The sequence below is a fragment of the Aptenodytes patagonicus genome, chromosome 18 (assembly GCF_965638725.1).
Source record: "Aptenodytes patagonicus chromosome 18, bAptPat1.pri.cur, whole genome shotgun sequence".
NCBI classification, from domain to species: Eukaryota; Metazoa; Chordata; class Aves; order Sphenisciformes; family Spheniscidae; genus Aptenodytes; species Aptenodytes patagonicus.
The window spans coordinates 4,476,558-4,501,913 of NC_134966.1; the positions used below are offsets into that span (position 1 = coordinate 4,476,558).

The 25,356-nt window shown below is 52.5% G+C and overlaps 1 protein-coding gene across 1 annotated transcript in view; it reads right to left on the reverse strand.

The window, feature by feature from the left end:
• The window catches only part of ASTN2 (astrotactin 2), a 364,218-nt gene that overhangs the window by 284,788 nt on the left and 54,074 nt on the right, over positions 1-25,356 (reverse strand). Inside the window, exon 2 of the mRNA XM_076355678.1 lies at positions 21,936-22,123. Coding sequence (XP_076211793.1) covers positions 21,936-22,123 — 188 coding nt within the window. The remainder of the gene's footprint in view (positions 1-21,935; positions 22,124-25,356) is intronic.

A 25,356-nucleotide genomic window follows, 5' to 3' on the forward strand; every position in this document is an offset into this window, starting at 1 on the left:
CCCCCCCGCTCCAAGCCTCCTTCGTCCCTGCCAGGAAGGCTCTGTGGGGCAGCCCTGGGTGCTGGGCATGGCAGATCCCAGCTCTCCCCTCTCCCTGTGACTGTTATTAGCCGGTGTTTAACTCCACCATTTAAATTAATTCCCTCATCCTTCCCCCTCGACTCCTGCCCTCTGGGATGGACTCCCACCCAGCCTGGCCCAGGGATGGACGGCAGACGCACCAACGCGCTGGGGTGAATGCACAGGGGAGAGCTCTGCACCTCCACCCCAAAACAGCCTTACAGCACCCCCAAATTTAAGCATCCCCCACTAACCCAGGCACGGGATGGGCAGCTCCTGGAGCTGTGCCGAGGCTCGGCCACTGGTGTCCTCAGCCAGTTCAAACAGTTGAACCCAGACGCGGGGACAGCAGCGAGCAGGAGAGGACAGGGGAAGGCACAAAGCCATCCCACCCTCTTCTGCGTTCCTTGTTCCCTCCAGTCCCCAAGTCATCCCCAACACCACCGCAGCCCTGGCCCCGCAGCCCGAGCCTCCGGGTCCTTGCCAAGGGGTGGCCGCTGGCTGGGGAGCCAGTGGCAGGAATTTTCCAGCTCTGCTCTCTCTTTTTTTTTCCCCCCCAGTCGGAAAGTGTTGATTAACTAAAAACACTTTCCAATAGGGTATTTTTTGGTTAAGAGTGATCTCCGAGCCAAATCGCGCGCGGAGAAAAACAAAGATCTCAATCCCACTGCCATTTACTAATCAAATTTCCTTTTACTAATTTGACAGGCCTGTTTTGAAAATCTAAATTTAAAGCTAAAATAAAGTTTGATTCCACAGCTAAATGGGAATTGAGACGAAATGTTTCAAATGGAGCTAATAAAGTCCTTCTACCCACACCTTTCGGCTCACGAAGCACCTCTCCATTCTTCATTTACTGCTCCTGGCGCAGGCAGTGGGTATTGAGCTTTGGTTTGCTCCCCCCCGATGCACATGCACCCCCAACAGTTTGTTTTTAGCTTCTAGGAGGCAGGAAAACCATCTCTCGCCCAGCTTCAGCTCCATCACAGCTCACCCCAATACTGTGCCTGTCCTGCTGGCTGGGCTGAGTTCACAAGCGCACATCTAATCTAAATTAAGCCAAGCCCATGCAATGCTCCCATCTTCAGAGGAGGCCTGGCCTCCTGCAGAAGAAACAGCTTTGCCTGAGGGGAAAGCGTGAATGGGAGATGAAGATACAGCCATACGTTCCCGGAGAAGCTTGCCTGAGTGGCAAGGTGAAGGCGGGCGGCGAAGCGAGAGCCCCCAGGTAGAGAGAAGCATCCATTCAAGAGGCAGTGCAGATCTGCACGGGCTCCTCTATCTTTCTAATCCTCCCCTTACTCCAAACAAAAAGAACCTCTTGGTCCCCAGGCGCTCAGCTGATGTCCTCAGCAACCGACCTCCTTTCAGGCTTTCATTGCAAAAGAGTAATTTCCCACAGGACAAAGGAAGCCAAAAAAAACCGAACAGCATCCCTAGTATGTTGTATAGGCAGAGCACTGGAAACTTGGTTCAACCTTTCTGGTCCATGCCTGCGTGGTCCTTGTCCGAGCCCCCAGCTCAGGGAGCCCAGGACACCCAATCAATGTGCAAAACACCGAGGTGAAGGCAACCTTGCAGTCCATAGTTGGAGAGCACCTGGATGTGAGACCTGGTGAAATCAGTGCCCCGTATGCCACCACAGCAGAGCAGTACCCAAGAGGACAAGGAAGCTGCTTAGCTCTTTGCTAGCCACCACCCCGAGCAACGGCACCCTGCACCGGGATGCTGTGCACCAAGAGCTTTGCTTGCGGCCAAGGAGACACGGTCCTCCTCCAATCCCTCCGGCTGCACAGCCCCATCCTGGCCTTCCCTGGGGTTTCACGGCCAGGCTTTCCACACCAGTGGGGATTTTCCAGGGGCAGCAGATGACTCTGCAGGGCTAGTCCACACACCCAAGCCCAAGATCTGAGACAGCATGGAAGGGACAGCCAGCACTGCCCAGCCAAATGGAGGATACCCTCTCTCCAAGGTAGGCAAATGTTTTCCATCAAGGAGTTTTCAAAACAAGTTCTTCTCTCCTGGCAGCCTCAGCAGAGAGCTGGGACAGGCTCCAGCACGCAAACAGGACCTCAGGAACCCAAATAGGGCCAGAGTCACCACATGCAAGAAAACAGGTCCCAGGGCTCCATTCTCTCTCCTGTATCCCTGTTTCAAGCAGCAGCACACTCTTCCCTCTGCCCTACCGAGTCCTGCTTCCACCACAGCCCCTCTCCCTAACTAATACGGGGGCACAGCCAGGGACCTAAGCCATCTCCAGCCACCAGCAGAGCTTGGCCGTGCCAAAACAGACATGCCAGTCCCCTCCCACCCCTCTGGGATGCTCAGCCCTCCGGAGAAGAGGCAGAGCTGCCCGCACTCAGCCGGTGCAGACAGAAAAGGCTGCAGACTGTCACAAGTCCTAAAGCTGCTCCTTCCCATCGCCAGGTGCAAAACACATTTATCACTTTAACATTCCCAGCGACAGCTCAGGGCTCGCTTTCCAAAGGACACTCGAGATAAAAATCTATGTGATGGCCAAGCAATTCCAGCAGGCAATTTAATGTGATAGCCCCAGATAGCACGAGGAGAGGAAAAGTCTGTCCCAAGAGCACCGGGTGAGTAAAGTTACACACTCGGCAACCGCGTCCCTGCCTGGCCTGTAAATGCTCACCGTGGAACAAGGCCAGTCTGCAAAGCAGGGGGGTGAAATACCCCCTTTGGGTATTTAAAGCATGGGTGCAACCCCTAAGAGGAGGGCTGGAGGGGTCAGCAGCAGGCAGGGCTGCTCCGGGGAGGTTTGCCACAGGGCCCTGAGCCGTAGCACCACATGTCCACCACAGATGGGTCTTGCCAGAACGGGATGTCAAATCTGAAGATAGTTTCCCACAACTCCTCATTTCCACCCTTGTTTTCCTCCTCCTCACACATCTCAGTGATGCTCTTTAACAGTACAACTGAGCTTGAAGGATCCTCCCCAGCCAACAACTCGATCATTAACTTCTGCCACGAACAGTTACCCTGTGCCACAAAGCAGTTTCCACCCTTACACCAGAGAGGGGACATGTGGCACTAGTAGGGACCAAGGGACCCCACAACGCTCACAAGCCGCAAACATGCAAGGATGAAAACAGCAAGACTAACAGCCCCACAAGAGGGTCAAGGACCTGCACCGGGCTTCAGCTTTCCACTCTTCCTCCTTGGTGACCACCCCACCATGCTGGGCACGCTTTCTGGGCTTCCCCAGGGCAAGGTGACCCATGCACCAGCAGAATGACACTGAGCATCAGCTCTGCCCATTGACACTGCAGAGCTCAGTAACCCAAATGCTTCACTGCACCGTATCTCTGCCCCGCACACAGCAGTTTTCCCTGCTTTATGGTGACCTGCCACCACCCATGAGCACCAGCTCAGGGCAGGGGGACAGCAGCTTCTACCACAACCCCAAGAGAGCCCTTACTCCTGGCTAGGGCTGCCGGGCATCATGATACCAAGCTATCCATCACAAGGATCTTCCTATGCACCAGACACCCCGTGGGAGGAAGAGTAACAGCACACCTAGGAGGCTGCTGGGAGTCTCCCCTTGCCCAAAGCACTTCCAAAGCTCACTGCTTTCTGCTCGCCCAGGCAGAGGGAGGGCAGCTGGGCGGGTCAGGGCGCTGCACGACTGGGGAGATGCTCCTGCCCTGTCCCAGCTCCTGCCACAGCTCTATCTGGCCTAAAAATCATTAAATCCCTGCACCCCAGTGTCCTTTCAGCAACTCAGGAACAGCTCTGCCCCTGTTTCGTGGGAGCGGGACAAGGATAAATCCATAAATCCAAGGATAGACCTGTGCTGGGGACCACAGAAGAGCAGCTCGGTTACTTACCTAAGACCAGGTGCTCTCACACAAGCTGGACAGGGGGGGTCCTGTTTTTAAACCAGATGCTGAACTTGTCTTGCACAGACCAAAAAAGAACCCTAGAGAATGAAAACCCAGAACCGAGGGCCTCAGCAATTGCTGCAGCTCTCCACCGCCCCTGCCTCAGGCACCAAACGTCCCTGTCCCTGCAGGGACTGGCTGCGGGAGCAAAAGGAATGGACGCGGCTAGGTGGAGCATGGGCACGTCCCATTTTTCAGTGGACAACTTAAAGAAAAATAAAAGTGTTTAGACCTCTCCTCTTAAAAAGCAGCAGCGGTGGTAGTCCTCCACATGCATGTGTGTCTGCAACCTCTGGCCGAGGAGCCGCGGGCAACGGCAGGGCAAGAGGAGGATGTCAGCCTGCATTCCTGCTTGCTACCGGGAGCGAGATACTTGAAGCTAAATCCTCAGAGCAAAATGCTTACAGGAAACTGATTTCCATCAATCACTTCAAACCACCTGCTTATTTAAATGAGTCCAAACACTGTAAAAAGTTATTTGAAATAATAAGCTGTTGCAAAGTTGGGCTGAAGGCAGCGTGCTGGAAGGGAAGCATGTTTTGGTGGGGTTTGTAAGGCTGCTCCTCCTCAGGTCAGCCACAGTCCAAACCCAAATCTGCGTCAGATAGCACAGGCTGGAACAACTGCCTGGGGGGACGGGGAAGTCTTGCAGAACAGGATAGAGAAACACCCATCACCAGTGACAAAGGGTTATTGATCCCGCCCCGGGGGCAGAGAGATGGATTTAATGACCTCTCCAAATCCCTTCCACTCCTGGAGATCCTATGGAGAAGTAATCCTCATCCTGCAAAACCCTTGAGAAAGGCAGTATCCCTGGAGTATCCCAGCTGACGCCAGTGCCATCGACAGGGTAGGCACGTGTGGGAGGTTTGGGGTACTGAACAAGCAACTCCCCCACTCAAAAAAACCCACCCTGCAGTCACAAAACGCCACACCTTCCAAAGCAAAACCACTTCAACACTAACCTGAAAAACTTGTTTAAGAAAACGACAATGAAAAATTAGCACAAGCCAATGCTTCACAAAGCACACGGCTACACTTGTGCAGCCTGGGGCGTGCAGGTGAAGCTTCCATTCGCACCCGCGTCTCACCAACCTCCAAACCCCACGGATCGAAGGCGCTTTCCAGGGAGTTTCAGTGAAGTGAAAGACAGACGGGTGCAAAGATAGCAAAGGGTCATTTGCTTATCCACTTCATGTTCGAGTTTTCAATATTTGCACTGTCAGGATGTTTTCCAGCACAGATAATCGTTTAAGCCTGAAACTTCTCAGAACAAAAACATACAATTAGCAATTCCCCCACCAATTAGGAAAGGAAAATAGAAGTCCAAGGCACAATTTAAGTCTGTATAAAATGGAAAAGAGCAAAGAACTAGCTATATATGAATGCAGTTAAGTTATAAAATAAAGAAGTCATGGTTCCTATTTCTGTACATAACACCCTTCAGATCCCAGCTCAGTAAAAAAAAAATACGTGTACACACATATATATGAAGTTTATATTTCATATATATACATGCACACACACATACAGAGCCATATAATACGCATGAAATACTTTTGGTCATACATCAGGTCTGTGTATTTGCCTGCTGAAGAGTCCTGGTGGGATGCCCAGAGCCGTGATGCCGCGGGGCTGGTGGGACCCCACGAGCAGCCCACGGCACCAGCCCGCGAGCTGCGATGCTGAACAAGCAAGCAGGCGCACAGGAGCTCACATCGGCTGTGCTATGGAGAAAGTCAGGGAAGCATATGGTGTGCATGCCAGGTGCTGGAAGGAGGATGACCTCCTCCTCCTCCTCAGCAATTTTTAGGGCCTCGTGCATCGTGAGCCAGGTCTCCCTGGCTCGAGGGGACAAGACGAACAAGGGCGTTTTTCTCTGCTGTCAAACAAGACGCGAAACTCGTGCGCATCCTCTGATGCAATACAGCCTCAAGGCTACAGGGTTATGCATTCAGGGATGGTCTCATCCTCCAGCCTCAGCCCCCAGAACCGCTGTCACCCCCCCGCAGAGCCTTGCGCTGGCGTCAGGCCTTTCAGCTGGCGAGAGACCTACCGGGACGCACAAGCAGCAACCAGGGAGACAACCCACCTTTCAGTCGAGTTCACCCCATAGAGAAGGTCAAGCTGTTTCGAAAACCAGGGGGGTTGTCGCACCCAGGCCTCCAGCTTCTCCGCATATTCACACCTCCACGTGACTTACCCCCTCTCCTGCACCCAGCCCTGTTTCTCTCCTACATTTACACAAAGCCTGAAATCCCTTCCCAAGGTGAGCTCTTGTTTTACTTGAACGTCACCATGATCTACGAAGGGGATCACAAAAGCCCCTTTTCACCTCCCTTCCCTGCAGAAACCCCCCTGTGCCTGTACGCCTCTTCCTTTTTTGCTCCTCACCCCTCCCCACGTGAAACAAGGATGCTCCGCAACCTTGCCAAGTGCATTGGGAAGAGCCTGAAGGACATAAGGACAACTCCTGAAGAATGACTTAGTACCGGTTACCGCATGAGCTGCTCTCCTGACCAACATCCCAGTGCTGCTGCCTGTCACCTAAAGGACGTGGGAAGCCACAAACCAGACATGGAGGACAGGAAGAGAAATACCTGCCTGTCCCCAGCTTCTCAGCCCCGGGAACCAGCAGAGCTTGGGGACAGCCACAGCTCCAGCCCCTCAGGGTCACCTCGCAAAAGGGGGAGCAGGTGGCGAGCAGAACCCCCCCTTATAACACAGGGGCTCTCCCCTCTCCGGGAGAGGACCAGCTTTTTGAAGATATATGGCTCCTCTCCATACTTTGAGCAATGCCTCCACCACGCTTCCAAATTCCAACTGCCTAAGCGGTTTTTGCAGATATTTCCTCTTTCTTTGCAATCATTTGGCTAATAAGATGAGCAGGTTGGGCTCATTTATTTTGGACACTGTTCTTGGGTCATTAGCAGAAAGGCTAATCATTGCATTGGCAGAAAACATCACTTCTGCTTCAGAGCTGGCTGCATAGCATGGGGAGCGGGAGAGACAGCAGGAGCTTGATAGAGCCTTTTTAAAAAAAAAAAAAAAACACACATAAACCAAGTTACATGCCTCTAAAAGTGGAATTTTCCTCTGCCGTTTCCCAAGGTACCCACCGCTAGGATGAAGCGGGCAGACTTCAATGCCTGAGGCTGCTCTGCAGAGCTCGCACTCTCTCCCACACACGTGCCACCTCCGAGGGACCGGAGAGGGTGCAATGCTCGTGGCGGTAGCCCAGCCTCGCCGCCTCCCCGGCTGAGCCACAGCAACATGCCCTGGCGATGCTCAGCCCTCCGGGGAAGGATCGCCTTCCTCACCCACAGGCAAAGCCAGGCGGGATGCCGAGAGCCCCAAAGCACAAGGCACAGGAGCCCTTTCTGGGATGGTTTGGGGTTAAGAGAGCATATCAGATGTGATGCCTGCACTCTGTTCGCAGCACCTGAGCACCAAAAGCTACCTACAGAGAGTTGTTGGAAACAATTAAAGAACAATTTGTATCGGCGGTGAAGGTTGGAGTGCCAGCGGCGGTGCTGAACCGCCAGGCAGTTGCAGAGCTGAAGCCTGAATTTCCAGGAGAGATGGCAAAGCTGAGGCTTTCCGTTTCTCTCTCAAGAGAGGAGAAAGCAGAAGCAAAAGACGAAGCCCCGCAACACAGCCATGCCGAAACACAGCGGCACTGCCGAGCAAACTGTTCCCCAGGCTCGGCTGCCGCAAAGCCACGTCTCACCAAGGGCCCCAGGGAAAAGTTACCCTGCAGGCATCCTGCTAAGGCAGAGGGCAGGGACGCAGAGCTGCTGCCATCTCACAGCGCAGCAGAAGCAACCGCTGCTTTCACCGACTGACCTGGCAAGGGCAGAAATGAGGTGCTGGGGGGGGAGGGACAGCTGGACATGGCACAGATTGTCCCCTCCTCTACCAGATACGAAGCCAGCACACCTCCTGCTCCCCTCCTCTGGCTTCATCTGGCCCCAGATGTCCTGGCCACATGCATCGCTGGCGATGCCATGACCTTGGCCGCTCTTGGCAGCATCCTTGGGGCAAGCAAAGGCTGGGCCTCCCACCTCCCCAGGGAGGCTTTCGGCAGCCATCCATCAGCTCTGTGCTTCCCCTCCTGCTCTCTCCAGCGCTGCAGCTGAGAACCCCAATGCACTTGCCAAGCAAGTGCTGCAAAGCAGTTATAATTGGAGGGAGCTGGGCAGGGGGACGGGGCTGCAGAGGCTGCGGCCAGGCAGGATGCCAGAAATTTGCCCCCCACCTCTCCCCGTGGTGCTCCAGCTTGCCTTGAGCCACGCCATGCCGAGGGTCTCCCCGGTTACCCCCATGGGACCATCACACTGCTCTCTCCAAGCAAAGCCCCCCCAGCGCCACCGCGGAGCCAGCCGCTCGGTGGGGAGCCCAGCGACAAAAGGGGAGCTCGGGCTTGCTCTGCAGGGCGCTCTAACCAGAGAAAGGGAAGATGATGATTTGGGAGCTAATTTAGAGCTTGGATTTCCTACGCCTTTTCAGACATCGAGGCTATTGGCAGGCAGCGTTACAGCCCCTGCCAGTCTCAGCGGCTATACAATGTCCTTCCCTTGGCAAGGGCAGTGGTGGGGGAAAAAAATAACACACAAAAAACAAGGGACACGTGATGGAGAGCTTGGCTGAAGGCTCCCTCCCCCCGCCAACCTGCATGCCAAGGAGGAAGAGCATGAAAAAAGTGAAAAGTGGCCATTTAAAAAGGAAAGAAAAAACCCCACACCACTTGTTTTGCTAAGGGAAACATGGCTGTGCTGAGGGGACGGAGCTGGGGCAGGAGGTGAGTGGACGCTTCCCGGGGCCACCACTTTGCTTGCTGGCCAGGGCAAAGCCATCACCCTCCCCACACCCTCTGCCCAGCACAGGGAAAGCAGGGCTCCCACTGCCTTCTTCACAGACAGGAGGGAGCGGCCGCATTTTGTGCAGCCCCTCTGCACCCCACGCTGCCGTACAGAGCCCCCAAAAGCAACACCAAGGTCTCCCAGGGAGGCATCGCACCCACCCCAGCACCCTTGCCCCAGCAAGCCTGCAGAGATGAGCACTGTGCACAGCTCTGCCGACAGGCTTGAGTGCATGGGGGAGAAACAGAAGGATTTTGCCTCAAAACTTCATGACCCAAAAAGGCAGGGGGGCTGGCAAAGAAGCTACAAGCCTCCCCTCTCCTCCCTGGCACGTGCAGCAGTCCCCACGGAGGTGACCGCTCTGCTGAGGATGCTGCAGCAGGAAGGAGCTCGCCAGCACCCAGAGAGTACAGAGGGTGAAACCCTCTGCAGCCGGAGCATCCCAGCTGGGAGCAGCAGCTTCCCAGGGAAGGACAGGATGAGTCCGACGTTTAATATTTTTTTCTTTCAAGGGAGAAAAAAGGAAGGAGACCGATCGGGAGAGCAAGGGGCCAACCCCAGCCATCCAGCCCAGGAACAACCCGAGCGCAGCACACGCACACCCCGTCCGGGTGACAGCTCTGCCCCCAGCTGCAGGGCAGCACCCGCTATTAAATAGGGTGCGTTTACCTGAGAAGGGACATATAACCCCTACCCAGCCGCTGCAGCAGAACAGGCAATGGGAGAGCACCCCAGCATGGAAAGAGAGCATGGCAAGAGATCGTATGTCAGCAGAGACACCCAGACCACAGGCAAGGGACGGTCAGATTTAAAACGCTGGTTGGCAAAGAGATACACAGCACTTGAGTTCATCATTAAAGCCGCTCTTCCCATCGTTGTGCATCATGTCGGCAAGCTGAGCACCACGCACCTCTACAGGTTCAGCTACCCCATGCAACGCCTGGAAAGCTTGAGCCCACCCTGGGAGCAGAGCGGGCTGCTCACACGTACACAGTGCTTCCTCCACAAAAATCTGCTTGGTTAGCAAAACCAGGATCTTGGTATCATAGTGGCCTGTGGAGCACAAGTGGCCCAAAGCCAACGTGGGTCATCTCCATCCAGGACTACCTCCTGCCACATGGCACCAGCCGTGCAGCCAAGGCCGGCCGGGGTGCACGCAGGTAGGGACATACGCCCTTCAAGGGTCCGCAGCTGCCAAGGTCAGTGTTTTACCCCAACCCCTCTTGGCTGGGGAAGGGCGCTTCCACACCACTGTGAACAGCTCATCCCCAGACCCCCTCAGGGAAGGCTCTGCCTGGCAGTGGTGTGGGGTGCTGGGGCTGGCAGCCAGGGATGGGTACGAGGTCCAGGGTGGGGTATATAGGGACTGTGGTAGCCAAATCCAAAGCAGTCAGCATCCTAAGGTAGGAGCAGCTTGGTTGAAAAATCTGTCCGTGTCTATGTGTCTGCCTAACGCCAGCCTCAGCCGTCCTTGCAGACCAGAGGGAGACTGTTGAAATGCTCACGCAAACCCCCACGTCCCTGCCATGGGGAGGGGGGGGGGAGGCAGGGGAAACACAAGCCAACAAACAGCCCAGCTCATTCCTGCCTTCCAGGGAGCACAGGCTCGAGGGGGGAGAAGAATCAGGTCACTTCACTCCTCTGGTTTGGCAAGGTTATTCCCCCAATTCCCAGGACTAAGCAGCAGCTACTAGAACAACCTGGCTGACTCCTCCTCCTCCTCCCCTTGACACCCAGACAAGGGGAGGATGAGCCGGGCTGCATGGCAGAGGTGGTTCAAGTACACGGAGAGGGAGAGGAGAATTGGAAATGGCTCCACACTACAGTTAGTGTTGAAGCATTCATCCCAGCACAAGCCACGAGCATCCCAGGTGGATCTGGGAAAGTGTGGCCCCAAAGCAGTACTGAGGATGCCTTGAGACAAGGTCAAGGTAGCCCTCAAAGAGGAAGCTAAGATCTGTCAGCCCAACCAGCATCCCCAAGCCCAACCAGCATCACCAGGTAACTGATTCTCAAGATGTTTGGTGTGAAACAGGACCAGTGATAAGCTGGCTGTGTCACCCCAGGCTCCGGGAGCTGCAGGCGGCAGCAGCACCAGCCCTTCCTCGCAGGGCACGTAAGGTGGGCAGAAAAGCTTTCACTGGCAGCTTACACTCTTCCCGACCAGGGAGGGCACAGCCACATCCCCTCCCGTAACCTCAGCCTGAGGGCACAAACCTTACTTGATAGCTGGATCCTCAGCCACGCAGCCAAGAGGCATCTCACAGCTTGTTAGCTGGATGCTGCGGGGCAAGAGGAATCCTTGACACTAATTCAAGCGATAGGTCGACATACCTGGAGCTGTTGTCTCATTTCTGTTTGTTTGAGCCTTGCAGCAATCAGTGCTTTTGTTTGCAGTTTCTAAATGAGCCTCTTCCTTACCCAATCCCACACTACATATGTCTGGCAGCACACCATTCCATCCCCACGGCGCTCTCCGAAACCAGCACCCCAGTATTCATCCCCCGTCATCTCCCAACCGCATGAGGCTGCACGCAGCTGAAGGACCATTTTCCAAGGGGGTTGCAGATGTGCTTGAATCCACAGGGTCCTGAGAGAGCATGGGGAACAGGAGCGTGGGGAACAGTGTCTGAACAGCTACGTGCACCAAGCCCCCGCCACAAGGAAGGGCAGTGGGAGAAGCAGCTGCCCTGCCCTCACCCTCCTTGAGGTCCCGGCCGTCCCAAGGATGCAGTGTGGGATCAGGTCCCCAGTACGCTGCTCCACTGTCACCCCGCAGAGCCCTCGCCTGCCTTGCCGAGCCACATCCCGGCACGTGAGCAGGTCAGCGAGTTCTAATCATTGATTTCTGCGGCAGAGGGAGCCTGTCAGGCCTGGTGCTGGCGTGAATAATGATGGATCTCCAGGAGAGGCCAAGCAAAACCTGCAGCTTAATCGTAGCTAGAGACTCCCTTTGGGGCATTAACCAGTGCCCTCCATCCAGTCGTTCCCCCACTGCAATTTCACGCTGCTGACGGCTGCCATGCCGCTGCAGCTCACAGCACCCAGACAGGGCTGCCCATCCCTTTACTTCTGCCTTATCAAACCCACCCCCCAACGCAGACCTCTGCTGAACGACGCTCCCAAAACGCTCCAATGTTTGCAAAACAAGTGGTAAATTCAACTCTGGGGCTGCTCTCTGCTCCCCCTGCAATTGCTGCCGTCACCACCTTGGTTTCACCCCGAGTCTCATGGGTTTGGTGCAATGAGGAAAACTATGCCCAGGACAGCAGGAGAGCTCAAGCTTGCCTAAGGGGTGGCTGGCGATGAGTTTGTAACCAGATACGCCTCTGCAAAGGGAAACAGAGATACCTGACATTGCTAAGCATCAGCCGTCTTTGCTGCCACCCTCCTGCAGGCAGGTTTCTTGCCTCCCCATCCAAAAAAAAAAAAAAAGTGGGCGCCTCTGCCCTGAGGAGCTAGAAAGAAGGAAGCTGGAAGGGAAAACAACCAGCTTCCCTGTTGGATAAAGAGCAACACAACGAATAAAGTGCCAAACCCCTGAAAGCCAAGCGTTTCCCAGCAGAGCTGGGGCAGATGCTCCCACTCGCTCCCTCTCCAGCCGCTGCCGTAACAAATCCAGCCCAGCCCAGCCCTAGGGAACTCCCACCCAGGGCAAAGCCGAGCCAGTTCTAACAGCTCCCTTCAGAAATAATTATTTTCCTGCAGTTTTAGATAATTGGATTTTAAAAATAAGCACAATTACTTCCCCCCCCCCCCCCCCTTTTCTTTTGCTGCACATCGTGAACACAGCGCTGCTGCTCGGAGCTGGCAGAGACCTTCAGAAGGCTGAAACGGAGCTTGCTCCCTCTTGTCCCGGGGGATGGAGGTGGGAGGGAGGAGGCAGAGTGGGAGCAGTGACAGGTAAAAATAACCACACTTGGCCTGATGTTGCTCCCAATTAAGCCGGTGGGAATTTTGCCCAACTTCCTACAGCAGCAAGATCCAGACATGCACATGAAAAAAATCCTTTCATATATTAGCAGCCCTACGATGATCAGAGAAAAATCACGTATGTATGAGCTTCTTCCCCCTGTTTCACACCAGCAGGTATTTGAGCATCCCCTTCACCAGGGCCGGGCGCTGCAGAGGCTGGAGAAACTTGTCAGGCAATCGTCAGGCCCACATCGCCATCCCCCACGGCACCGCATGTCCTCGGGTTTAGGCACAGTTACTCCGCTAAGAGCTTGCAAGTTTTTTTCAAGGAATGGTTTATCTGCTCAGACAGTTTCGCCTCAGCTGAAACTAAAGCGTAAGTGGTTTTGGGGAGGATATGGAAAGTGTGGAAGAGTAGAAACATTTCATTCTGGCACTTTCCTGAACAAAAAGCGCTCTGCCTTTTCACAGTATAATGTTGCCTTGTGAAACCAAGTCCGATTTATTTTTAAATGGAAAAAAAGCCCAAACTGAAAGCAAACAACATATTTTTGGGGACAAATATGATACTGCATTTCATCCTGTCGTTAACACTTACTCCCATCTTTGGGATTTGCCAACCAAATGAAAATTCAGTCTCTTGTAGTACTGTAATGCACAATCTTTCACAACCAGCTTTAAGCTATTATGCATCAGGTTCGTCACAGTTCACCTTCACACGAGCCAACGCCTGATACCAACGACATTTTAACTGTTGCAAACATTTCTAACTTGCATTCAAACAAGAATAACTACCGAGAGAAGGGAGATAACACAAGGTTTGCAGGAAAAAGTAAGATATTTCACTCCTTGTCTGAAGACCAGCCCAGCCTTGGAGCCCACAGGCTCTCCCTTGCAGCTGAAACAGAAAAAGCAAACCCCAGGGCGAGGAGCATCAGCCAGCTCCCCGCATCTCCAGGGTCGGAGCCTGCATTGTACCGACAGACAGCCAGAGGCAATGTGCAAGCCCTTGCCACTCCTGCAGGGAGGTAAGGAGTACGCCGGGTGTCCCCCAGCATGGAGCACAGCCTCGCCGGCAAGGCAGCAGAGGGGACAGCACCCTGCACCCTGCCAGCATGCCCATCACCCAGCCGAGGAGCACCCCGAGGCAGGCGGTGCGAGGCCTGCAGCCCTGGAAAACACTCTCCATCATAAGCAATTACCTTGGAGCCAGGGGCCAGCCACCCCCGCACCTCCCAGAGAACTCCACATCCACCGGATTTTCCTGGATTAAAAAGTTTCCTGACAGTTTTAATGCCATATGTAGTTCTGAGCCTGGCAGTTTAAAGCCATTAGATCTAGGCTGGTAGCTGCAAAGCATTTCTGTGTTTACGTCAATGTTTCAAAGGTACCGATCAAACACTCCCGGCACTTTACACACAGGATTAGCATGGGGCTCCCACGTGGAACTGCTCTCTCCGGGAGCCCTGCAGCTCGGCGAGACCCACGGCACCAGGATACCTGACTTGCGCGGGACAGGGATGCTCCTTTCTCTCTCACCACTCTGCAAACCAGGAGCCAAGGCAGAGCTACCCCACCAAAGCCCGGGTCTTCCATCTGCTTTGCCCAGGCTGAGAGAAAAAGCACCAAGAAAAGGTCAAGCTACCAGCTACGCCCCACAGCGCTGTAGAAGCACAAGTATTTCTCCCAGACAGATGGTGGGAAGGGGAAGAGCGAGGAGGAGGAAGGAAGGGAACAAGTTCAAGACAAGAATCTGAAATCAGCAAACTCCCCGCGCAGCCCAGTGCGCCGCGTGATAAAAATACACGGCTTGCTGTCACCACCAGCACGGAGGGACCCGCCACGGGGGCGAAGGCAGACGCGCACGGCGCCTTGCTACGTGTCCCAACTTGAGCCATGAGCTAGCACTGCTCTGATGCTCCTCAGCCCATTTCCAAAACCTTCCTTCTGCAGTTTTTCTCCCTCTCCTCACCACTTCAGCATCCCCCTTCCAGCTCTAGCACCCCCTGACTATACCGGCCACCTTTCCAACGTGAGCTCTTACTTTTTCCCCTCCATCCTCTTTTCTCAGCACGTCGAGGTTGGGAATTTTCTACAGCTGCAGATCCCTCCCACGCGTTCGATGCCATCTGCAAAAAGCAAACCCCTCCCAAACGCCTCCTATGGCTGCTTTTCCCCCAGTACCAACTTTGATTGCTCTGGGGATGACACAAGAAAGTTAGTTTGCTGCTCAGTTTGGATGAACTAAGAGTATTTATTCAGCCTTGCTTTATCAGAGATGCAAATCAAGCACTCCAGTTACATATTTTAACACAGTGGGGGAAAAAAAAATCTGCTAGATAGAAAGCTATAAAGTGTCTAATGTATTCACAGCAGCTAAGGTAGAAAACAGAGAGAGATTAGTGAAAAATTATTAACATAACAGGTGTCATTGTCACAAAAGTGGCACTTTAAAGACAAATCCCCCCAAAATGAATTCCCTAAATACAAGAGCACATCGTTAACCACATTTAGTCCCTGGTTTATATCGTCTCTGCAAAGGAGGAGGAGAGCACAGAAGAGGGGGAGGGTGAATGAAAGAGGCTGCTTCTCCCAGCCTACAAAAAGTTGGTTAATGGTACATTATGGAAATTAAACTTGAAGCCAAAGAATGTCCCCACCCTGGGAAAGGGCAGACACCACCGACAGCGTCAGGGCGAGAGGACCGCAAGGCTCGCTTCTAGCTTCGCCCACCAGCGACCCCTCCCTGCGCCAGTCCAAACGCACGTGCGTGACTTTATTACTGTCTCCAAGGTGCTCCAGACAGCACAGGGCAGGTAAAGGTTTTTAGGGTGAAGTTCAGCTTCCAGCTGTGCTGAGCTCCAGTCCCCAAATCAACAGAGTCTGCAAGTGCTCAGCCCCACCGCCTTGGGCCACTAGACCCAGCAAAGGTCCCACCAGCCCCTTTGGCCGTCCTAAAGTAGCTCAGGGCAGAGCTTAGGGGAGGACTGCTGACGGGACGCTGCTCCAGGCAAGGTGCTAACGGCTAACAGCACAGAGCCTGTGGCTCCCATCCGCCCCCCAGGGATTTGGGAATGCTTGGTCCATCTGCATGTTGGAATGGGCACCTCCTTTTCCTCTCCCCACACATGAGGGGCAGGGATGTGATTCTCACACAGGGAGACACTGAACCCAACTCCTGTGGTTTTAGGGCTTTTCTTTTTGGTTTTGTTTTTTAATAAAAACAGCTCATTGGAGATAATTTAGCTTTTTAATACGTTTCAGATAAGGAAATCTGCTGCAGCAGCAATTCTCTCCCTACCTTAATTAATTCCTAAACTTACCACAAGCTGGAAGTGCATGTTTTATGAATCTGGTTGACCTCCTGGTGCAGAACTGATGACACAAATGTTGTGCCTTCTTTGCTACCTCATTACTCATGTTACACCATTTTTTTTTCCTCCAATTGAGCTGGCTGACAGGAGTTCCAACGCTGCCATCAGCAAGACGCACTGCAAGGAGCCAGAGTAAGGCTCAAGCAACGTTTTGCATCCACTGGAGTGGGCAGCCATCCCGCAGGACACGCTGCCATGCAAGCTGCGAGCACGCGGTCAGGAGGGAAGTAAATCCATTGGGAGGTTTTGCACCAAGGAGGACAAAATACTGTCGGGTAGGAAAAGGAGGCACCACTCAAATGATGGCCAAGCAGAGGGGAACGCCGGAGCTGAAGGAGCCCACACGTGGATGTCTCCAAAGCCTGTGGGACATGGAGTGATCCCTCAGAGAGCTGTTTGCTGGGAAGGATGGGAATCGCCCCAGCTCTGCAAAGGGTTTCAGCCTCCTCTCCCTGCCATGCACGCCGGGATAAGCCCAGTTGCACTGGTATGACATTATATCCATCTATGGGAAGGAGGTTAACCCCTGCCAGCACATGCAGCTAGAAAGGCAATTGGGCTTGCGCAGCTGTTTGGAAAAGACCCCACCATCCCGTCCAACACGCTGGACAGATGCCGTGTTCAGGGCAGCCGCGGCACTGAGGGGCTTGTCCCGCCGGGGTACGGCTGCCATCGCACCCCAACGATTGCGCAGGACAAGCACGATGCCACCCACACACGATGCTTTGTGCAGCCAAGCTGAGAGCCGAGAGCCTAATGAGACGCAGGCTCCCCGAGGAAACACGGGCAGCAGAGCATGGAAGGAGGGAGGCTTGTGATACGGGTCACAGATAATGGCAAAAAAAGAAAAAAGAAAGGGCAAATGAATGCATTTGTCATGGCCCTCACTGGGTGACGGCAGCTTCAGAAAGGAGAGAGCAGCAGCTCCTAAAACCTCACTTGCTCTTGGATATTCCTGCAGTGCTTAAGAAACTAGGGAGCTGCCCCAGCCGGGGGCAGCCGTGAGAAACCGCGCTCGCCGGGACCCACCTGCACAGTGCATCGGGCACACAGGACCCGTCCCCAGCTCCACTTCAGAGCAGGATGCTAAATCAGAGCAAAGCGTTTAAGAGCATACTTTATACCCGTCTCAGAGGCTGAGAGAGCACAGCACCAATGGCTGATCATTAGGGAAACATCAGGATGCATGAGAACAAGAAGAAAAAAGGAAATTTGTATAAATAAGAGCTGAAAAAATCCGCTAGAAGACATAGAAACAAGCAGCTAACTCGTCTACTGCCAGTAACAGCCAGCAGAAAGTAGGCATTAAAAATAAAAAATAATAATATAAAAAAAAAGCCACCTGATGAGGTCTGATCACCTTTTATTCCAGACACTGAAGTGCTCCCTTGCAGGGCAATGGTACGAGATGAAACAAGGCTTTTGCTTGTTACCGTTCTCAAAAAAGCCCACCTTATTTCTGCTGGAGACGGAAGAGAGGCAACGCATAGCTCATTTGCACACCTGCACACCACGCAGGCAGGGTCCCGGCTCTGATCTCCCACAGCCAGGGCTTTTGCCAGCATCGCTCGCACAGGCTTACGGGAGGCAAACCCAACCCATGGCACTGGCAGCCACACCTGCGGGAGCGGAGCGGCTGGTCCCTCCGCCAGCGGGATGGGATGCAGCTTTGCATCCTCTTCCCAAAGCTGCATCCTGGGCACCCGCAGGGCCAGGAGGAGCCGCGGGGTACAAGGGCCCTACCGAAGGTCTGCGAGGCGGGTCAACGCAGAGATAAAACATGCCTGTCCTACCCATCCCCACTCCTCCACCTCCCCAGAGCCCGGCAAATAAGCCCCCACCTGTGGCGAATGCTGCTGGACGTGGCCCTGGGTCTGAATTTACCACGACGCAGAGCAACAATTAAACTGGGACACAAGATGGTAGGGAACAACAACAACAACAAAATATCTCTTATGTTTTGTTAAATTCAACAATTTACAAGGCTCGAATAATTAGTCGTTTAAAATGTTTTGACACAAGCAGCCCCAATAATCATGATAAATCATATCAGGCATATGCCCAGATCCTTGAAGTGACAGATGACAAACAGAGCAGTGACAAGACACTCCATCACGCGGGGAATCATTGAGTTAATGGAAGAATTATTGCTTCTGAAATCCACTCCAGTCCTATTGTGGGGAACATTCCAATTTATCAAAGCCAAATGAACATTAATTGCTGCCGCCTGGTAAGTTTTCGAGCTGCTGTGACCTTCATTGAATTTTAATCCAAAACAGATAAGATTTACTTCCACACAAGAGGAAACAACACAATTAAACGCAAATGACAGCTAAGATTATGGGGAAAAAAACACAACAGGCATAATGACAAAAACATTGATTCCTTTCTACTTGATGCTGCACAAAAAAAAAAAGGTAAATAAATAAAATCTAGCATTTGCATATTTGTTTTTTCCCCTTCTTTTCACTTGGGAGACGAATTTCAGATGCTCAAGTCACAAGGAAAGGGGTGGCAGACAGCAATGGAGACTGAATTCCCTTTAACTGCAGTAATTAATGTTACGTCTCATTGGGGAGAGATTAAGAAAAAACAGTGAGGAAAGGAAAAAAAATAAAAATCAAGTATTATTTTGCTGTCAAAGATGCCCTTGAGCTCAGGAAAGGAGGTGTGAAGAGGGTCATGGTCAGCCAGTGCCCACGGCTTTTGCAGGGGTAGATTGTGGCCCCAGGGACACGGGGTCACGGACACCAGTGGTCCCTTTCCTGCTGCACTGGAAGCAAACCCACATCAAACCAGAAAGTCACACACCAACAGCCAAAATCACTGGAAGAAGGAGTAAACCCAGGATTTACACCCCCCTGGAGCCCCCACGCAGCACAGAGGGGCTCTTGGCTTCAGAGGCAGAGCAGGAGCAACCAGCCAAGTCATAAACATCTACAGAAATCCAAAATAACGTTCCCGTCAGAGGGAGCTCGGCTTGGAGATGTCTCGCTGCCCAATAAAGCTTTCCCTGAGTACTCCCCAAGCAGGGGATTAGCGAGATCCCCCAGGCAAACCTTCCCCGGCTTCCTATAACTGAGCTGGAGGGCGAGGAGACAGGTAAAAGTGTTACAGCCACTTAAAGGAGATGGAAGGAAGCACTTTCCCGTGTCTCCTCGTGTCCCCCGTAGCGAGATGCTGGGCTGATGATGAACGGGCCACGCAGACCCTGAATGCCAAGGCAGCGCTGGGGTGGGCTGAAACTCCTCCTGCGTAGCGGGAACAGCGTTTCAGTCTACAGAAAGCACGCAGGAGACATCGGGCATAAAGCAGGAATCAGGAGGAAAGGTATTTGAGAAGCTGGAAAGGATGACACAGGGATGTCCAGCTGCATCTCAAGGCAGGAGAAGGGATACAGACACGGTGGGCGCAGGGGAGGACAGGAGGGGGGTACCACACAGCCCCCCGCGCCGGGATCCGGCGGCTGCCAAGCATGGCACGGCCGGGGAACCCCGCTGCCGGGGAGGCAGGAGGGCTCGAGTGATGGGGGCTCTCCGGGATGCAATTTAGCTGGGGTCAGGGAGGAAAGTAAAGGCGTGGGAAAGCAGCTTGAACAGAGCCCAGGGACTCGGATGAAATATTTCACCCAAGAAACAAAGACTTTCACCCCATTTTACTTTAGCTACAGAACTCCATGTCGTCTTGAGGGGGGAAAATACCCAACAAAAGACACATTTATCTTCTGCTAGTAACTCAAAACTTGGCTTGGGTTCACTCAGAAGTTAATGAATCTTCTAAAAAAACCTGGGCAAAGTTTCAAGTCTGTGCTGCAATCCTGACCCAGAAAGAAACACCCAGGGCTTCTGCCTCCCCAGGGACATGCATGCAGCCCCGATCCTGTCCCAGACCCACATCCCTGCTGGGTCCTCAGCTCCTGTTGCGAGGAGCATCAGGATTTATAAAGAAAGTGGAATTACGGCTCACTCTGTGCAGGAGCAACGCTCCTGTCTTCCCCTTGCTTTTGCAGAAGGGCAGGAGAGGCTCAGGGCATGAGTTAATTCTCACAACAAAGCCACGGATGCTGCCATGCTACCGGCTTCAGCGAGATGTGGCAAAGCATATCTTCATTGGCTAACCCAGGATTAGAGTGCAAAAATATTTCTTCTGTGACATGCACGGCGATGCCTTCAGCTCCAGCCCACCGGCATCGCTGCTCCTGAGCTCTGAGGTACAGCAAATGAAGGCTCTAGGCAGGAATTTCTCAAAGAAACTCATTTCTCTCTCCAAAGCATCACTTCATTACAATCATCATGATGTTTTTCAGAAAGATCAGCTTCAGCAAGGTCTGAGGACCAGGACTGACTCTCTCCCTACTAAAGAAAATCTGCGTTTCAAGCAATTGCAGTGATCACCAGGCTCCAGAGCCAGTGTCCCCCTGCAGCCACAGGCCTCTTCTCCGTGGCTCAGGTTTGCCCACAACAGCCAGGCAATCCCACACTGAAACCAGGGATCAAGCTGTTCACGTCCCAGACTTGGGTTTTGCTGTCTTCATTCCTTGCTCTGTCTCTCACTTATTTCTTCAGGCTCATTTTCTAAGTATACCAGTTTTACCTTTTTTCCCCCCTCCAAAACTCCATCACACTGACATTTTTAGCAGGACATAAGAAACGTTCCCTATCCAACCCAGTAAGCTGCAGTCCCCGATTCCTCTCCCTTCTGCCATCCTGATACCATACTGTCTCTTATCTTGCCCAACAGCCTTAATGCAAAGCCCCTCTCCATGCTCACATGCACTCAGTGCTCAATCTAAAGCCCCACTGACAAGGGCTGAGACACTCTAAAAAACCCCAGATTTAAGTTGTAAAAGCCAAATAGCCGCTTGTTCAAATGGGGAAAAAAAAAAAGGCATTGTGCAACCATCGTCTCTGCTTCTCCTTCCAAAAGGAAGGACAGAAGGCGTGGAGATGACGCACGCGTTCGGAGATATGAACAGATGCACCTTTTGGAGAGGGTTGCTGCAATGGGATCCCCAATCCTATGAAAGACTTTCTTTGGGCAAACAGATGACACGCATATACACAGGACCTACAAGCCTAACTTCTTGTTTTCTTTTATTGACGGGATAGTTTATCCCAACAGGAGTTAAGGGACAATACATTTAGTCCCATTTCACAGATGGGGCTCTAAAGCACGGAGGAATGATGGACCAGATCCAAATACACAGGCAACCACCTCATAAGATACTGAAATAAGCATTTTAAAAGGCAACAGAGCACATACACGATCTGTTAATAAAAGGTCACATAAACACCTGAGATGGAGACATTCAAAGCATCTGGATCATCTTTTTACTTTTAGGTCAGGCTCGTCCTTTGCAAGAGAAGGATCATGCCACAGCCCATATTCACTTGATAGGTAAAATTCCATTTCAGAAGGCTTCAGAAAGAAATGATCAAGCCCAAAATCTTGCCTTTGCACATGCCCAAACGCAAGACCAAGGAGAAACGCTCCACCAACACCCCTCGCCAGTTGCCAGCAGAGGCAGGAGGAACCACAAGCTTCCTTGTCACCCTCCCAACAGCTTCTTCCCTACTGTCTGTTGTTTTATTTTATTTCATTTTCTTAAAAGACCAACCACTCTTTTTTTTTTTTTTCCTGGCCCATTCAAACACATCTCTCCCTCTCTAGAGGTCCAACCGAGAAGGGACACGGACATTTGCAAACCGGACTCGCCACCCTGCTCCGTATCACCACCCTCTCACCACGACCTGGCTGCCAGCCGCCATCCCCTCCCAGAGGGTCCTCTGTCCCCTCTGATGCCATTGGCAGCTTTGACTCACCATGACCGAGATATGAAGAATGTGCATCTGCTCCTCCACTATCTCCGAAGGCTCCTGGAGGCTGGGAGGGGTGGCCCGGGACAGCTGCTCGGCGCTGCTCATGGAGACATGGAAATACAGGGTGCCGTTCTCCAGCCACTGCTGCTTCCAGTGCACCAGCGAAATGTCAGCCACGGTTCCCGACATCTCTGCAGAGACAAAACACGCAACTGAGGGTCGGTTTTCTCCATGATGCTAAAAGACGGTATTCTTAGCGGTCCTGGAAATCAGGACTTTTGAGTTTTACCCCTACTACTGCTTCTGATCTACAGGATGAGCTTGAGCATCGTTTTTTGGCCTCTGTCTGCTATTTCCCCCATATATGAACAGTAACAGTTGTCTTCCTTAATAAAAAGCAAGGGGCTACAATGTGCCTTGGGATTTCTAGACTAGAAAGGCAACAGTAAATAACATTGCACAAGGTGCCTTTAACCTCCTGTAGCTCTCCCAGCAGAAAGGCTGGCAGAAGCTCCTAGAGATCTGCAGCCAAGCCCAAGGGAGGTTTGCTGCTTGGCACAGGGTGGAGGGCGGACAGTTGGTGCCAAGCAAGCCAAAACGCAGACATCACTGCATACTCTGCTGGCGTTTACAATGGAAACCTTCTTCTGGGTTGCGAGGTAGCACTACAGCTGTATTTAACAGTGACGTTCCCAGCACAGACTAATGAGCACCAGCAAGAAGAAAGAACCACCAGGCTTGACAAATACCTATTGACCTTGGGGTTGCATGTCTTCTTCCGCAGCCTTCTGTTAGTTTTACATCCCACCTGATGTTGATTTACAGCATAAGCACCCTGGGAGCCGGGATTACAGCATCCCGGCGCACACATCCACTGCGGCAGCTTCCCCTGACTTAGGCACCCCACCTGACTAATTAGGGGCTCGGACAATCCAGGCACCGTGTAACCAAAAGTCAGCCCCAGATCTGCAGTCTCCAGCACAGCCAGAGCCAGCAGCTCCAAGCCTCAGCCGCAGCTCCTGCCTTGGCCAGGCAGCAGCAGACACAGGCAGGAGCGCTGACAGCTCCACAGCTGCCCATCAAGTTTTAAACGGATCTCTGCAAAGAACTGATTTGGCAGTCTGGCAGCCGAATCAAAACCGAAAAAAAAATACTAGCTCAAAATGAGCCAAAATATTTCTCCTTCCACCACCTCTTTTTTTGTGTTTGTTTTTCCATTTGCAATATAAGCAATGGGAAGCAAGTCAGGTCCTCTTAGTCACTGGGCCCACAGCTTCGGCAATCACCTGCTTTGTGGGAGACCCAAATTCAATTCCCTCCTATTTGGGAAGAGCGACCGGCTATAACGGACCATGACCTGCGGTCTGCGTGGCGTGTCTGCTCCAGAAAGGCTGACAGCATGAGTTCAGGTTGCCCTGGCACCATGGTGGGAACCCAGACGAGGTCCTCCTCCGCACCTTGGCTGCGGAGGGTCAGAGGGGAGGACAGGGCTTGTTCCCCTGCGGGCAAAGCAGCCAGGGAACAGCGGTGGCATTTTGCATTTCATTTTCCTGAACCTAGCTGGGCAAAAGCACATCCAATTCCAGCTCCCAGTGGAGATGAAGGAAGGAATAAGCTGAGGCTGTCCCGAGGAGTTACCCACACCTTTCAGGATAAGATGCTTCAAGACACTCGGGTGCTGGCTCATGAGTAGCCACGCAGGCTACAAGACTATGCGCTTCCACTTCTACAGACCCACGTCCCAACTCAGCAAAAAAACCCCTCTCAATCCTTCAAGACCAATTTTTTTTACCCCTGAAATCAATACATTTTGCAGCAGCAAGCTCCTGGCTTTCCACTGTGGATTAAAACGGAGCCAACCACCCCCTGCTTACACAGAAGTCCCCATCACGCCCCTGGTCCTGCAGGATCCCCCCTCGCTGCACAGCCCAGCTGAGGGCAGGGACAAGGTTACCCCATTAACTGCCAACTCCCTGATTCAGCACCTCACTAATTACACTACTGACATACCTGAGCCGGCCGCACTGTCACCTGAATCTAATCGGAGGGCTGTGCTCATTATCTCTGCCTCCCATTATCCCCAATCTCTATGGACATCTGAGCACTCGAAGGAGAAAAACTAAACAGCTCCTGACCATGCATGGGATCCATCATGAGCCCGCGCTTGCATTTTGGAGGGGACACCTGAACTCCCTGTCATACCTCTGCCACTGCAGTAAGACTGCTCCTAATGATCCCTTCCCTCCTTTAATATAAATAGCTGTTTGCTGAAGCAAGAGGTGTTGCTTTCACTCTTTACCCTGTAAATCGAGCCAGCCCTGCGGCTCACACTTCAGGACAGCAGCCCGCACAACACCTGGGAATCTAATGAAACCAGTCTTGCGTCTCTCACCTCCAAAGAAGCTAAAGCAGAAGGTTTCTTATAGCGGTAAAAGTAAGAACAAATCAAGAGGAATATCAGGGCTGCTTAACTGCAGTCAGTGGTGCTAGTGTTGCTAGTTTTCCTAGCAACACTTCAAAGGTCTGTACTGAAAAGCATCTCCTTGTCTAATTAAAATCGCAACAAATGCTACTTGTAGGACTAAAAGCAGTAACTCAGCTTTGGGACAGATATCACAACCTCTCCTACAGAGGCAAACAGGCCATGGGACAGCACAGAAGCCTCAAGAGACAGGACTCCGGCTATGCAAAGCCATCTTAATTCTGTTCAGAGGGACAGTCACCCGTAGGAGAGGATGATTTACAGTATTACACACTCATCACACACATCCCTGCAGCAGACCTTTACAAAATAGCTCAGGAAAGGAGGTTATATCACCCAGACCACAGCGCAGACCTGATGCGGGTGCCCCACCAGGACCCCACCACTACGGTTTCCAAAGGCTACATGACATTAAGGAAGCAGGGAAAAAGACTCCAGGGTCAATCCTTCTCCAATCTTTTTTCCCTTGCATGGGATGTTCAAAAGGATCACAGAGAACGTTTCTGGGGAGTTCTGAGATACAGGCAATTTTTTGGATTTTAGCCTAGACTGAAGATAAGCCTGTTTCATTTTCAAAAGGTCTCTTCCAAAAGTAGAAACTTCAATTTAACATTCATTTCACAATTTTAAGCAAACCCAGCAGCCAGGCAATTTCTGACGCAAGTTGACTTGCCAAGCCTGGGTACCATTTACCATACATTTTATAAATACCTGTATGCTCTTCACCCCTGCGGCCCGTGTTGCAGGAAACCTGGCCATTACCACTCCCAGCATTGCCAGGACATCATGAGCCTTCAATCAGATTCACTGCTTACAAAAAAAGAAAAGCCTTTTCAAACCCTGTTAGCTGCTCAACCCTTCAATATCCAAACGCAGGGAAGTTTCTTGGCCTCATATACTTGACGTGAATATTACACTGCCTGTGTTTCACTGGACACGCGT